At 49.2% G+C, this 13,540-nt stretch overlaps 1 protein-coding gene across 1 annotated transcript in view; it reads right to left on the bottom strand.

The window, feature by feature from the left end:
- The window catches only part of Dnah1 (dynein axonemal heavy chain 1), a 61,318-nt gene that overhangs the window by 16,259 nt on the left and 31,519 nt on the right, over nt 1-13,540 (bottom strand). Inside the window, 12 exon segments of the mRNA XM_038349101.1 lie at nt 516-746; nt 1,720-1,898; nt 4,022-4,060; nt 4,890-5,063; nt 5,602-5,759; nt 6,198-6,358; nt 6,499-6,639; nt 8,088-8,195; nt 8,286-8,444; nt 8,684-8,803; nt 8,885-9,079; nt 9,818-9,995. Of these exon segments, the coding sequence (XP_038205029.1) occupies nt 516-746; nt 1,720-1,898; nt 4,022-4,060; nt 4,890-5,063; nt 5,602-5,759; nt 6,198-6,358; nt 6,499-6,639; nt 8,088-8,195; nt 8,286-8,444; nt 8,684-8,803; nt 8,885-9,079; nt 9,818-9,995 (1,843 nt within the window).

Raw genomic sequence — 13,540 nt, 5'->3', positions numbered from 1 at the left:
CTGCTTCTTCTGTGTGTGGAGGGAATGTCAGGTCTGCCTAAGGGAAGCCTGGCCTATGAAACACACCAGTCTGAAGCAGCCCTGGTGAGATCACTGGGAACTAGGAGAGGATGTCCACCTCAGCATCGCAGCTTTGAGGCCACTGGTGGAGACCACTGATGAAAACCTCAACCTTTTCTCCCAAGGTCCTAACTGAGTTATGGCACTAAAACCCTCCTGCCCCTCTATGAGTGAGAATGACAGCATCTCAAATGGGCACAGTATGTCAAGTTTGCAGATGTGTCCAGATGAACTCAGGCTTGTTCTCACAGATGGGCTGCCTCACTAAACCCGCAAGGGGGAAATGAGGACTCAGAGAAGTCAACTGCTGTTCTGACACTCTAGTCTAGTACAACGATTCACTAATGGTGATAAGAGAGGGTCTGAGGTCTTCCACGCATCCTCTGTAGACTTTTGGACTCTCTAGGCACTACGCTTGGGGCCCCTGGACCTACCAGAGCAGAGCATCAACTCACCTTGTTCTCGCTGGTGATGAGCTCATAGGACTTCACATCTGAGCCTGGAGACATGAAGTCCCCATAAAGAATGGGCTGGAAGGGGCAGACTTTGTTGAAGGCCACCCCTAACTCCTCCATGTGGGTCTCAAGGAGCTCGTCAAACCAGCTGCGGTCTTCCTCGTTCACCAGTCGGTCCCGGAACACACGGCAGTTCTCGTGGTACCACAGCCGCAGCAGCTGCACCTTGTCCTGTGAGTGCCTGGTGTCAGTGACTGCCTTGTCCCAGGCCCAGAGAACCAGGGGGAGAGATAGAGGGTAGGGACTTGCTTCATGGGACTAGAGTCCTTCCTTTGACTTGGAGCCAGTCATACGCAAGAGCTGTTGGAAGATGTGCCTCTGGCCAACTGAAGACCAAGTGAATTTCAGAGTGCTGCTTGGGCCACCCTATCCCTAGCTCTCAGTGTCCACCAGACACCCAGCACTAGTAGCTGGTCATGGGCATCCTAAAGTTGTCACTTTTTTCTTTAAACCTCCACTCTCCATGCCTGGGAAGGGTACTTCACTCCCCTGATATCTTCCCACACCCCGCATCTCACTGCTCGGCAAGCCCTGCCTCTCTCTCTCTGGATCCATTGCCCACTGTTCTACTTCAGTGCCCCTCAGGGTAACTGGGCACACTAAGGAAGTTTCAGGTTTGCTATGAACCCAGCAAGGCCAGAACCAACTTTTGTCTTATCCACCCCACCTCCTAGGGCTAGCTTCACTTTGGCTGTTTAGCCAGTGGCTCCATGTGGCTCCCCATCTGGGCTTCCTTCTGGACCCATAGTCTGCCCGCTGTGACTCCCGTGCATCCACTGCCTGCTCCTTACGCCCGCACGTTTAGTTCTCAGAGGCGCCTTGTTCACCTTTCCCCAAGTCTTCTCGCAAGTAAGGCCTCTACTAGAAATTCTCCGGCCCCCTTTCCTTCTCCTGTCCTGTTCTCTGCAAGACCTCACCATGGTCACATGGTCACAATTTTGGACATGAGTCTGACTAATGAGATGGGCTTCGTTGTGCTAATGTCTGGCTCTGGTGGGCCTGACCCTTTGTATTCCAGTTTCTTCAGGGCCTAGATAGATCATGGCTGGGGACTGTTTAGGTAGAAAGGCCTAAAATCAGGAGAGGTCTGGGGAGGATGGTAAGGGCACCTTGGGCGTGGGGGAGAGGCCTGGCAGATCCTCACCTCAACCTTGGCTGGCTCAGCCATGAGCATTCCCTGGAAGACTTTGGAGAGGTCCCGCAGGTTGAAGGTGTAGTGGGACTTGGCTGGAGTGGGCAGCAGCTGGGAGGTGATGGTAGCATACACCCTGATGGTAGCTTCCACGAGGGGCTCCGTCAAATGGACGATGTTGGGGGCCCCAGCTGTGGGTCACACAGACAGGAGTGCCCCAGTGCAGGTTCTACAGGTCCTAACTGCTCCTTTGGACCCATCTGCTAGCCTTAGGTTTGGATGCTGCTTATGCTGCGACCCCTCCTGAGATATTTCCTCTATTGCAAAGCTTTCCTGCTGTGCCTAACTAAGAACAGAGATCTCTTGTTCTGTGTGCTCTAAATTGACATCCACATTCCTGACAACCAGCTGTGTGAGGGTGCTGAGATGCAATCACAGAATTGTGGGTGTCAGTGGGCTCGGTACTGGCTGGGCCCTTCCTGCCTGCTGAGCCTATGCTAAGAGCTGAACACAGCAGTGCTGAGTCGCATATGGGCAAGGATCACTCGGCCTACATAGGCTTCAGTGGTGGGCTCGATGGTGGGCATAGGGCGACCTGGGGGCTCACCAGCCTCTGGGGAGCATCTGGAAGGATGGAGCCGTCACCACCAAAGTGAGGGGACAGAGAAGGGCACTGACGGGGCATCTGGGAGTTTGGGTTTGGACAGGTTTGGTCTGAGATACACAGTTGACGTCTGAGATATGTGGAGTTAGATATTTATGGAGAAATCTGAGCTGAGGGTGTGAACTTGGATGCTGGCCACATAAAGATGACTCTACTTTTGAGCCAGGATAAGACTGTCTGAGGACAGTATATTTAAGAGGTCAAAATCTAGTTAGTCCAGGATGGGGAGCCTTGTATGACTGTTTGTGTTTGAAGCGCCTCCCTGAAAATGCCTGTGATTTAAAGCTTGGGTCCCCAGCTGGTGGACCCAACCACTGGCAGATGATTGCATCATGAGCACACTAACCTCGTCAGTCGGCTAATTAATTGATGAATGCTTACTGAATGGGGCCTATAATGAATATGTGAAGGAAGCAGGCCGGGCTGGAGGAAGAAGATTGTGTGGGCAGCATCTTTAAAGAGTATACATTGCCCTGAAATCCTCTCATCTGCCTCCACTTCTTGGCTGCCACGCAGTGAACAACTTGGCTGTACCATGTCCTCCTGGTGCCATGGTGCTTTCCTCACCACAGGCTCAGAGCAAAGAGCAAGCCAATCATGGGTGAAGCTTTGGAAGGATGAGCAAAAAGAAGCTGTTCCTTCCTTTGGCTAGTTTATCAGAGAGAGCAGCACAAAGCCAACTGGTCCACCCAGGGAGGGAGGAGGGCCTGGGAGACGCGGCTGGAAGAAGAGGCCTGAGGTTTGACTACTGGTATGGCTACACTCTTGTTACTGCTGACGAGAGGTAACCGGATGGGAGACAGGGAGGATAGGGAAGTGCCAGTGGGAGGAGAGCGCTTCAGTGTTTTTTATAAGGCTGAGCGGAGAGGCGAGACAATGATGAAGGGGTCTGGCTGGTATAGATAATTTTGTGTTTTGGTTAAGACAAAAGAAATTGGAACATGCTTATAAGTTTTTGTTTTGTTTTTAGATAGGGTCTCACTATGTGGCTCTGGCTGTCTTCAAGCCCAGTAAGTAGATCAGACTGGCCTCAAACTCACAGAGATCCACCCACACCAGCCTCTTGAGTGTGGAGATGAAAGGCATATGGCACCACATCCACATCTTTATATGTTGACAGAGTGGCCCAGTAGAACAGGGAATACTGGGATTGGGATGTGTGACTCATCCTTTACCAGGTCAAAGAGGAGGAGTCTGGCCTGCATTAGCCTAGGAAGTTCCCTCCTAGTCAAAGTGACAGGAGCCATGACTGACAGATTAGAACTGCTTGAGGCTGCCACAGGGGGATGCCTGCCTCCTAACTTCAAACTACCCGCTTTCCTGCTCACGCCTGCTCTTTGGAGAAGGCGGGCTTTTCTTTGACCATGGCTCGTTTGGACAGCAGATTTCACTGGACTCCTTTCTTTGTCGACTCGTCTTCCATTTCCTGCTACCAGTGTGACACTAACTAGGCACTGAGGGATGGAATGGCTCTAAGACAGGCAGAGGAACCCGAGGGGCAGTCAGTGCCAATGCTGACTCGAGCTCTAGCTGCATGTGAGCCCCAGGAGGGCCCGCCCTGGTCCTCGATGCCAGTGTTAACACAGCAGCTAGAGCCGTCCAGGGTTGTCCCGTTCTTCCCACACCCTCCCAGGCCCAGGCCACACTCACGCACGGGCTCTCGATAGCTTTTCTCTCCAAGGAGTCCATCTGCAGGGTTGAGGGGCAGATACAAGGCTCAGAGTTAGGTGGAGGCTCCCGCTGTCCCAGTCGTATATGAAGGAGAGCTCTGGCCTATTGCTCTGGCAGGGTGGCGCAGGCCAGATGGAAGGCTTGACTTCCAGCACTCTCTGCCCAGCATGGTGCCAAGTGGCATTCCATGGTGGGGTGTGCTGGGTGGGAGCCCCAGGATGGAGCAGGACTACTTTGTCCCTTTGGTCTTTATGGGTTTTCTTGTTCTACAAAAGTTATAGTCGCCGGGCGGTGGTGGCGCACGCCTTTAATCCCAGCACTCGGGAGGCAGAGGCAGGCGGATCTCTGTGAGTTCGAGGCCAGCCTGGTCTACAAGAGCTAGTTCCAGGACAGGCTCTAGAAACTACAGGGAAACCCTGTCTCGAAAAACCAAAAAAAAAAAAAAAAAAAAAAAGTTATAGTCATTCCATATGAGCTTCTGGGCAAACACTAGCACATGTCTCTATGTCAGTGGATGCATATATGGAGATATGCATCTATCACGTGTGCAATATGCAGAATTGCTCCATGGCTTTATTTTCGGCTCTATGTGCCATACCTTAACTCTCAAGACTTGGAGGGGTAGGTATTAATATTAGCACCCATTGGTAAAGAAGCAGAGGTTCAGAGAGGTTCATGAACTTGCCAGCCGTAACTGCCTACTAAATCTGGAAAGCTGGGGCTGCACTCAGTGGCTCAGTGCCTTTTTCCTGCCCAGTGCTATCCTGCTGTCTTTGTGGTGTGACAACTGCCTTGGTGTGGTCTCTGCCTTTGTCCATGGCCTCTCCTGCCCTGACCCTATACTCACCCATCCAGCATCCCAGGATTGTAGAGAAGATGCGTTTCTTGCTGACTTCATCCATCTCGATGAAAGACAGGTAGTTGAAGTGGCGTGTCAGTCTTGGAGTGATAGCATTCCTGCCTCCCCCTGGGGGACCCATGGCACAGACAAAGTTGATGTCCACCAGGTTCTTAAAGGCTCCTAAGTGGGAGTAGGAAGTCAGTCAGACATGACTTCTGTGAGCCCCTTGCCCATGGTAAGAATGTTTGTTAAAACTGTAATTTATGGTGTTGGGGAAATGGCTCCAAAGAGTTACATGCCAGGACCCACATAAAAGACAGGTAGGTGTGAGTGTGTCTGTAATTTCAGCAATTTAGGAGGTAGAGACAGGGGTAAGGTGGCTAGCTAGACATGCTGAGTCAGAAAGTTCTGAGTTCAGCGAGAGACCATCCTTCAGCTAAGTGGACAGCGATCAAGGGAAAGACTCATCACAAAGCCGCCCAAATGTGCCCACACTCGTGCAAACATATGCAAACACATATGCATCCAAAAATGCAATGTATGGCAGCGCTGATATAAGGAATGTGTTAACGGGCACGGAAACTTTTCTTTGACCTCCAGTTTTAAGAGGAATTAAAATATTTTGGGAGGGCCTCTGAAACGTTTTCTACCCTGCACCTCCTGTACTCTTCACCCAGCACGTGCAGCCCACTCCCTGCTGCCCCAGGGGAGCACGCACCGATGATCTTCCGGTCATACCAACCACCGTGGTCCATCCACTGGCGCAACAGCTCGATGGGTGGCTGTGCACCGTATGTCTCCAGGGCAGGCATGTTCAGGTCATCAATGAAGAAGATGAAGTTGCGCCCTAGGGGTGGCCCGAACACACCCTTTCGCCTGTGGGAGGGGTTGTGTGAGCCCAGAACCCATGGGCACCAGGTCTTCTGAGAATCCAAGAGGCAGCTGAATGGCACCTTATTAAATGTTAGCCTTCTCTAAATTGCCAAACCTTATGACCAGCCCTCTGTCTTGGGACATTTGGAACCAGCTGATCTGTATCTGAGGTCTTTAAGAAGCGTCCTACTTCTGAGAAAGGTGGATAATAGCTATCTCTAAGGCAGTTCACAGCCCAGCCTTAGTGGCCAGTAAAAGCTCCACAGAAAGACTAGGAGGATCCCAAAAGAGGCAAGGAGAGATCAGAAAAGCACCCTAGGACCCCTAGTGGAATTTCTGGCTTCTGCTGGGTCATTTCAGGCAAAGCCAGGGGCAGAATTTGGTGGGAGAGGTGAGGCAGCTGGTTCAGTTAGGCTGGGGAAGGAACCAGAGGTGTCCTGCCTCTTGTCCAGCTTGCTATCAATGAGGTCCTGGGTCTGGTTGGCGGAAGTGCGAGCTGAGAAGGTGAGGAAGTGGCTGATATACTCCAGTGGCAGGTTCTTGAGAAGCTTGTTGGAGATGGTGAGTGTCTTCCCTGTGCCTGTCGGCCCAATGCACAGCACCTGGGAGAGTAGCGATCGGGAAGGTGGGGCACATACAGGGCTAATGCAGAGGGAACCACCACCTGGTTGGTGTGGAAGACTAGCCATGCCCTAACCTGAGCCTTGGGTGGGCTGGGACAGGGCATGATGGGATAACTTACAGGCTTATTGTTGGTGATCAGCATGCCCAGCAGGTAGGACATCTGCATGGTGTCCATGGTGGGCACGATGATGTTGCAGTAGTTGGTGTCTGGCATCATGGTGAAGGGAGCCGAGGAGTCCATCCACTTTACCCAGGCAACCTGGAAGCACATCTGGTTCAGGCTGGGTCTGAAATCCCTTCCCATTCCACTCCGGACTGTGGCCCCATTGCTAAGTACAGCAGGAGGACGAGGTATTGTCCTTCTGGGTCTTGGCAAGGACATCTAGGGGAAGGGCTACTGCCGAGAGAGATAGGAATTACTGTGGTCTGCTCTTTGTATGGGCTGGGAGGCTTCCAACACAAACGACCAGAAATAGAGGTTCTTTGAACACAGCTGAGCAGGTGGGGACTCCCTGACTGCAGCTGCTGAGTTGATGTGGGATGTCCTTCTGTATATGTGTTGCTTTTACTGGTTAATGAACAAAACTTCTTTGGCCTATGTCAGGGCAGAATATAACCAGGCTGGAAGGGATATATATAGAAAGGGTAAGCAGAGTCAGAGAGATGCCATATAACTGCTGAAGGAGGCAGACACCATGTAGCTGTCCAAGAAATAAGAGGTAATAAACCACAAGCCTCATGGTAAAATACAAAATAATAGAAATGGGTTAATTTAAGATGTAAGAGTTAGTTAATAAGAAGCCTGAGCTAATAGACTAAGCAGTGTTGTAATTAATATAGTTGCTGTGTGATTATTTGGGTCTGGGTGGCTAGGAATAAACAAGCAAGTCTCTGTTTACGCTGAGTGGTGGTGTTCCACACACAGCCAGTCCCTAGGTCTTGGCAAGAAGATGCTCTGGGAATTGATTAACCCAGGGATGCAAAGGTGCTCACTGTTTATTTTTAAGCTAATAGAGTGGGGACACCAGATCCCAGGGCACTGACAGCTGGATGCGGAGGGGCTACCTCACCCCATCTCCTCGCTGTCCTTGCTTCATGACTTCCCTTATCCATGGCCCTTGCAAAACTCCTTTGATGGAGGGCTCACTTTGGCCAGACCAACATGTCCCACTGGTGGCAGTTCTGACTCTTAGACCCAAATGTACCCTGAAGTTCCACAGCAGGACACTACTTAGTGACTTTCTGTCACCTCCCTGGAATAATAGAGGACTCAGAAGCTCGGATTGGCTGACAGTTAAGATGGAGACACTAAAGCTGGATACCAGGCATGCTCCTGGGCCCTTAGGAAGCTTGCTTCTGGGGAAAATGGGGGCTGCTAACTAGAAAAGTGGGCTGGTCCTTGGACTTAGCACCGATGCAGAAGAAACATTTGTATGGGAAGTGGGCACTCTGGAGCCTCCAAACTCCATGCTCAAGTTCAGCTCTACCGCTGCCTAGCTGATTAGGACTATTTTGTGTTTCAATTCCCACGTCTTTAAGATGAACATAATAGTGAACACCCAGTAGACTGTAAAGTTCGGGGCGGTGATAGAAACAGTCCACGGCCTCAGACCTGGTGACTCTCAATGTGGTTTTCTCGAAGTGGCCATTATACATTGAGGGGCTAGGGTTCTACCCTCCCCCATTCCTGGGCAGGCCCATGGCCACCTGTTTGCTCTCCTCCTCTTCATCCTCCTCATCCTCGGTGCTGCTGATCCCAGCGTCATCCAGTCTGTAATCGAACACCAACCCTTCTTCTGGGAAAAGTAGTTTCGCCTATCAAGACCCAGGGAGGCGGCCTCGTGAGTCTTGGTGAGTGGCCTGCCATTGGCCCCAGAGGCCTGGCCTGGGCCTACCGCTTCTCACCTGTTCTATTATCATCTTCATCCTTAGCCACTGGCTGAAGTTGAGGCGGCTGAGGTAGTCCCCTGTGGCGCCTACACTCCAGACCAGCGCGAAGATGAACCAGGGTTCTATCAGCTCTGGGATATGATTCAGCTTTTCAGAGGGTATCTTTTTGAGGCCCTGGGAACAAAGGGAACAGCATCAGGCTAAGTCGGGGGCAGTAGTGGGAAGCCTAAGTGGGAATATCATGTAGTTTGCTTCCCTACAACGCATTGGATGGGGTGTGCACATGATCTGTGGGGAGTCAATTGTGTTCTTCCAGGAAGCTGGTGATGATATTCATAGGCTCTTTGCAGCCCAAGCAAGGAGAACAGGGGCTGGGAGGGACCAATCCTGCAGCCTCACTGTTTGGACTGTACCTCTCTGGGAAGGAAAGGTCTGAAGAAGCAGTCCAGTAGTTTGAGGAGACTCATGGTCAGATTGCTGTTGGTTGAGGCAATCACTTCCTTCCCTGTGGCTCGAATGAAGGTGATGGAACTCTGTTGGGAACAAGCGCCAGGCTCTCATGGCTAGCGGTGACCAGTACTCTACCACCCCTTTGGCTGGGCAACTTCACCTACCTCCAGAAACTTGATAAAGAGGATATTGAAATATTCCTCATAGGGCTTTATTATGGAAGGGAGGCGTTTTAGCCAGCACTCAACGAATGGCATGAGCCCCAGGATGCTGGGCTCCAGGTATACCATTCCACAACGGGAAACTGTGGCAGGTGAGGCCACTGCCAGGTCCTGTACCTCGAACATCATGGTCATTGCCTGGTGTCAAGATACAACATGTTAAGTGGACCAGCTACCTGCCCCCAAGTAAGGGGAAGGGACATGGGGCTTTGGGAAGCTGTCTGCCCACCGTGCCAGGAGGCTCTGTGGGCAGCAGTTGAATGGAATAGGGCTGGGGCTGCGGTTCAGGGATCCCTGGATCCTCATCTGGTAATGTGGCCATCCACAGAGTCCTGAGGGAGAGCCGGAGTTGGGGAGTCCTAGACTTTCTGGCCAGTGTGAAATTCCTCGAGGCCTGGGACCCCATAAGACCCCATATGGCCTCTGTTTCTGAGCTCCCGTTACACATGGGTTCACATAAGCTGCTACAGGTTCTCAGGAGTCAGAGCATTCTGAAATGTTCTCATAGCCAGGCCATAGCTGGCCATAGCTTTCTCAGGGCTGAGCTACACAGAACAAGCAGGTCCCTGTGGCCAGGTTTGTGCTACCAAGTCTTCAGCCCCTGCATACATTGCTAGAACTGGGTTAATACATAGTGCAGATGGGGTAGACAAGGCCAAAAGTGGAGTGGACCTGGGAGGCTTGCAGCAGCATAATCCAGGGGACAGTAGGGCAACTGTCATGGCCTTACGCTTTAAACACCATAGGAAGCAGGTCTTCTGAAAGATAGCTGCATAGGACAAGGCTTAGAGGAGGGAATTCGGGGTTGGGAGGGGCATGCTGCCATCCAGGCTCAACTAGCTGCCGAAAAGACTGGTGGGTGGGCAGCCAGCATACCTCTGTGAGTTTGATGATCTCCCCAGAGCTGAGGCACAGCTTCTTGTTGTCATCCAGCACTGTGTTCATGTTCTCTATCCAGACGGCATCCACTGGCCCATCAAACATATACCATTTCTTGTTGGTGTCATTAGCAACGGCCCCGGCTCGGATGAGGGAGGAGAAAATCCCGTCTGTCCTGTAACCATCGAGGAGAGAGCTGTAGGTGCCAGGGACTCAGAGGTGTGGGCATAAATGGCTCCCAGGGAAACCTGGTCACCCAGTTGGCTCTTATCTTAAAAAAAGTTATTAGCATATATTAGTTATGTTTAATAATGGGTTTCATCATATTGTCTTCATACACTGATATGATGTAGTTTTTGAGTGTTTGCTAAGCAGTTACTGAAGCATTGGTCAATTTTGAAAAAAACAAACAAGCAGGTTTCTTACTTAAAAACATTGTTTTATCTTCAAGAGCTATATTCCAAGATCCTCCCTACCCCTACACTGTGGCTATCTGAAACTGTGTATAGTACATAATACTATATATAAACTGTTTCATCCTATTATAAATAAGTATGAGAAAGTTGACTTATAATTTAGGTACATTAACGAACAGAACGATTGTTAACAGGATATTGTAGTAAAAATTTATACTATGGGGCATAGTTAAAACAGGGGTTATTTAAATCTAAGGAGAGTGACCATGAGTCAATGTGATAACTGATGTGCCTAATAAGTGCTAACGGGGTGACAGTGCACCCGGCGTGGCCACACTGGACAAAGGCTGAGTCACTTCCCATGGTGGGTGGAATGGTTCAGTACAAGATTTCTTCCCACTACTCAGAATGACGTACAATCTAAAATGCATTCTGCATATCTGGAACTTTCCATTTAATATTTACAGATTGCGCTTGACCTCAGGGAAATGAATCTACAGAAAGCGAAATGTCTGATGGCGTGAGGTAGGGACAGCCAGGGTTCTACTATGTTTTGAACAAAACTCTAAAGTCACATATAGATACAAATGTATTTACAAATCTATGACCTGCCAATTGATTTCCTTAAAGCTATCTTTAATTTTTTTGGATATTACTTACATATTGTGATTATTGGTTTTTATCTTTTTAACACTTTCATATCTCTACTTCTTCAAAAATTACAATGAGAAAACTGGTTTTTTGGTGTAACATGGTATAATGAAAACGTTTCTATCCCTCCCTCCCTGCTGAGGTCCCATAGAAGTCACATTAAATGGAAGTCAGTGGTGGAGACCCAATGGTGGGGCACAACAGCATAGGTGGGGGTACATTTAGTTCTGGAAGGTGGGAAGAACAGGAGAAGGGCCAAGTGTGTTTTCAGAATCCAAGAAAGGCTCAGTTTTCAGAAGGTCTATATGCTGGAGAAAGAGGCTCTAGTCCCTGAGAGTCCCGGAGGCCCACATGTGCACCGTCCATAAACTCTGCCTGGGCAGTCAGCCCTGCTAAGTCATCTAGACAAGTCCTTACCCCACACACTTGCCCACCTCAACACCTGTTCACGGTCCCCATCCCTCTCCTTCTCCAGGTGAGGTCTGACCACTTGGTCCATCTTAAGGATCCTGTGAGGTCAGCTTAGTCAGGAACACCCTTCCCCTCACGTGCCCTCTTAGAAGCTTTCTACCCACTGCTAGGAACACTGGCCCATGCTGTGTTTGGAGCTGAGCCTGTTCTGTCCCTACCCTGAGATGACGCCCCAGCAGTCCCTATACTTATGGTTATGGTCCTGAATAAAATCTTCTTTAGCATTCTTTGGAAGATATAGTTCAATAATAACCTTTTGTCTTCAATGGGGCATTTTCCCTGGCTTGCCTGTGGACCCCATGGCGGCTCACATGAGTCTGGGGTAGGCATGAGAAAGACCATTGCACAGAACTGGGGAAGTGGAGCAGGTGCACACCGGAAAAGGAAGTGATTCTCCTCATTAGTGCCCACCCCTTACCGGGTTTACGGAGCACTACAGCTAAGGAGATACTTCCAGCAGGAGAGTGGTGGCTTTGGAGAAACAGAATGGAAAAGATGCTCAGGACTTTTGGTTGTTTGTGGTTTTTTTTTTTTTTTAAGATCCTCGGTTTTTAGCATTCAAGGAGGTTTCCATTCAGCTGCCCTTCGCCCAGACCCACTCCTCTGATGGAGGAGTGTCTATATGTTACTTTCATTATTAATAAAGAAACTGCCTTGGCCCTTTAAGAGAGAAAATTAGGTTGGCGGAGTAGACAGAACAGAATTGTGGGAGAAAGGAAGCAGAGTTGGGGAGACGCTTCAGGCAGTCGCCATATGCAGTCGCCATGCTTCTCCTCTCTGAGATGGACGCAGGTTAAGACCTCTCCTGGTAAGCAACTACCTCGTGGTGCTACACAGATTACTAAATATGGCTTAATTAGCCAATAAGAGGCTGAAACTATGGGCCAGGCAGTGTTTAAAAGAATACAGTTTCTGTGTAATTATTTCTGATAAAGCTAGCCGGTGGCTGGGAGCTGGGCGGCGGGAAGCCGGCCCACAGCTCCTCACTACAGGCTTAGGCAGGCGGAAGAGCATGGCGGATTCCTGCCGCCATACAGAGAGATGTTTTTAGACTGCGTGGTGCTCTGCATGTCAGCTTTTATTGTAACTTGGATGAAAAGAGTTTCTGTGCCGCACACTCAGTCTCAGAGTTAAAATGCTGAGTGCGGCTCCTACCTGGCGGCCCCAGAGCTAGCACAAAATGGTACATCCTCCATTTTGAAATTGGAGAGAGGTGGAGCCAACATTCAGAGCAGCCTGATGCTCTGCAGCTCAGGGGCACAAGTGGCTCCGCCATGTTGGACTGGGCAGGGCAAACCTGCAGTTCCTGTTTTTGACCCAGGAGTGTAGTGTCACAGCTTAGATTCTTAAGTGCTTAGCGATTTAAAGGTCCAAATCAAAAGTGCTCCTGGATAGTAAAAAAGTTACAGATTCACAATAGGACAGATTTAGACATAAAGACTTTTAAATGAGTCACAATGTTGGATGAATGTACGTAGGCTTGAGAGAGAAGAAAAAAATATAGAAAATAAAGTTAATGCCTTTAAAAAAAGGGTAAAGTCTTTAAAGAGATAGAATAAAGTAAAGTGATAGAGTAAAAATAAGCCACATAAAAATGGAAAATTCACAGAGAGTCTGGATCATATATTTTATTGTGTTTTCTTTGAAATTTTTGACTGTAAAGGAGCTAAATACAGAGAGACATTTCATTTTATGGGCTGCCAGGCTAGACCAGAATGGACATCTTAATGGTATGACTTCATAATTTGGATCTAAGAACATGATGATTTGGAAAAGAGTTTCTTCTTTTGTTTTCACAGAGGATGACACCCTGTGGATTGCTTCTATCCCAATATGGTATGATAGACCATGCCCTCCTGATAGGTTGATGAGAACACCCTCAAAAAATTACTTCATTCAACTGCCAACTGAGATGAACCTAGCAGACAGGTTATACCATGAAAGACCTAAATAACAGCGCCCCCACTCAGCAGGAAGCAGTTTGGAGAGAAATAACTGCGCCCATTTTCCCAAATATTGTTTATAAATGTTTTTACATTTAAAGGGGGAGATGATATAGATATGAATAATTTGCATTGGTATAGATTTTAAGGTCAATTTTGTTATATGTATATGTATTTCTGTTCTTGATTAAGGTATTGTGATTGTGTAGTTCATTTAAGAATGTAATGTATAATTAGGA

Source organism: Arvicola amphibius, chromosome 12, assembly GCF_903992535.2.
Source record: "Arvicola amphibius chromosome 12, mArvAmp1.2, whole genome shotgun sequence".
In the NCBI taxonomy this organism is placed as follows: domain Eukaryota; kingdom Metazoa; phylum Chordata; class Mammalia; order Rodentia; family Cricetidae; genus Arvicola; species Arvicola amphibius.
Note: the sequence above shows the minus strand (reverse complement) of the source record. Positions and strands in the feature narration are given on the sequence as shown.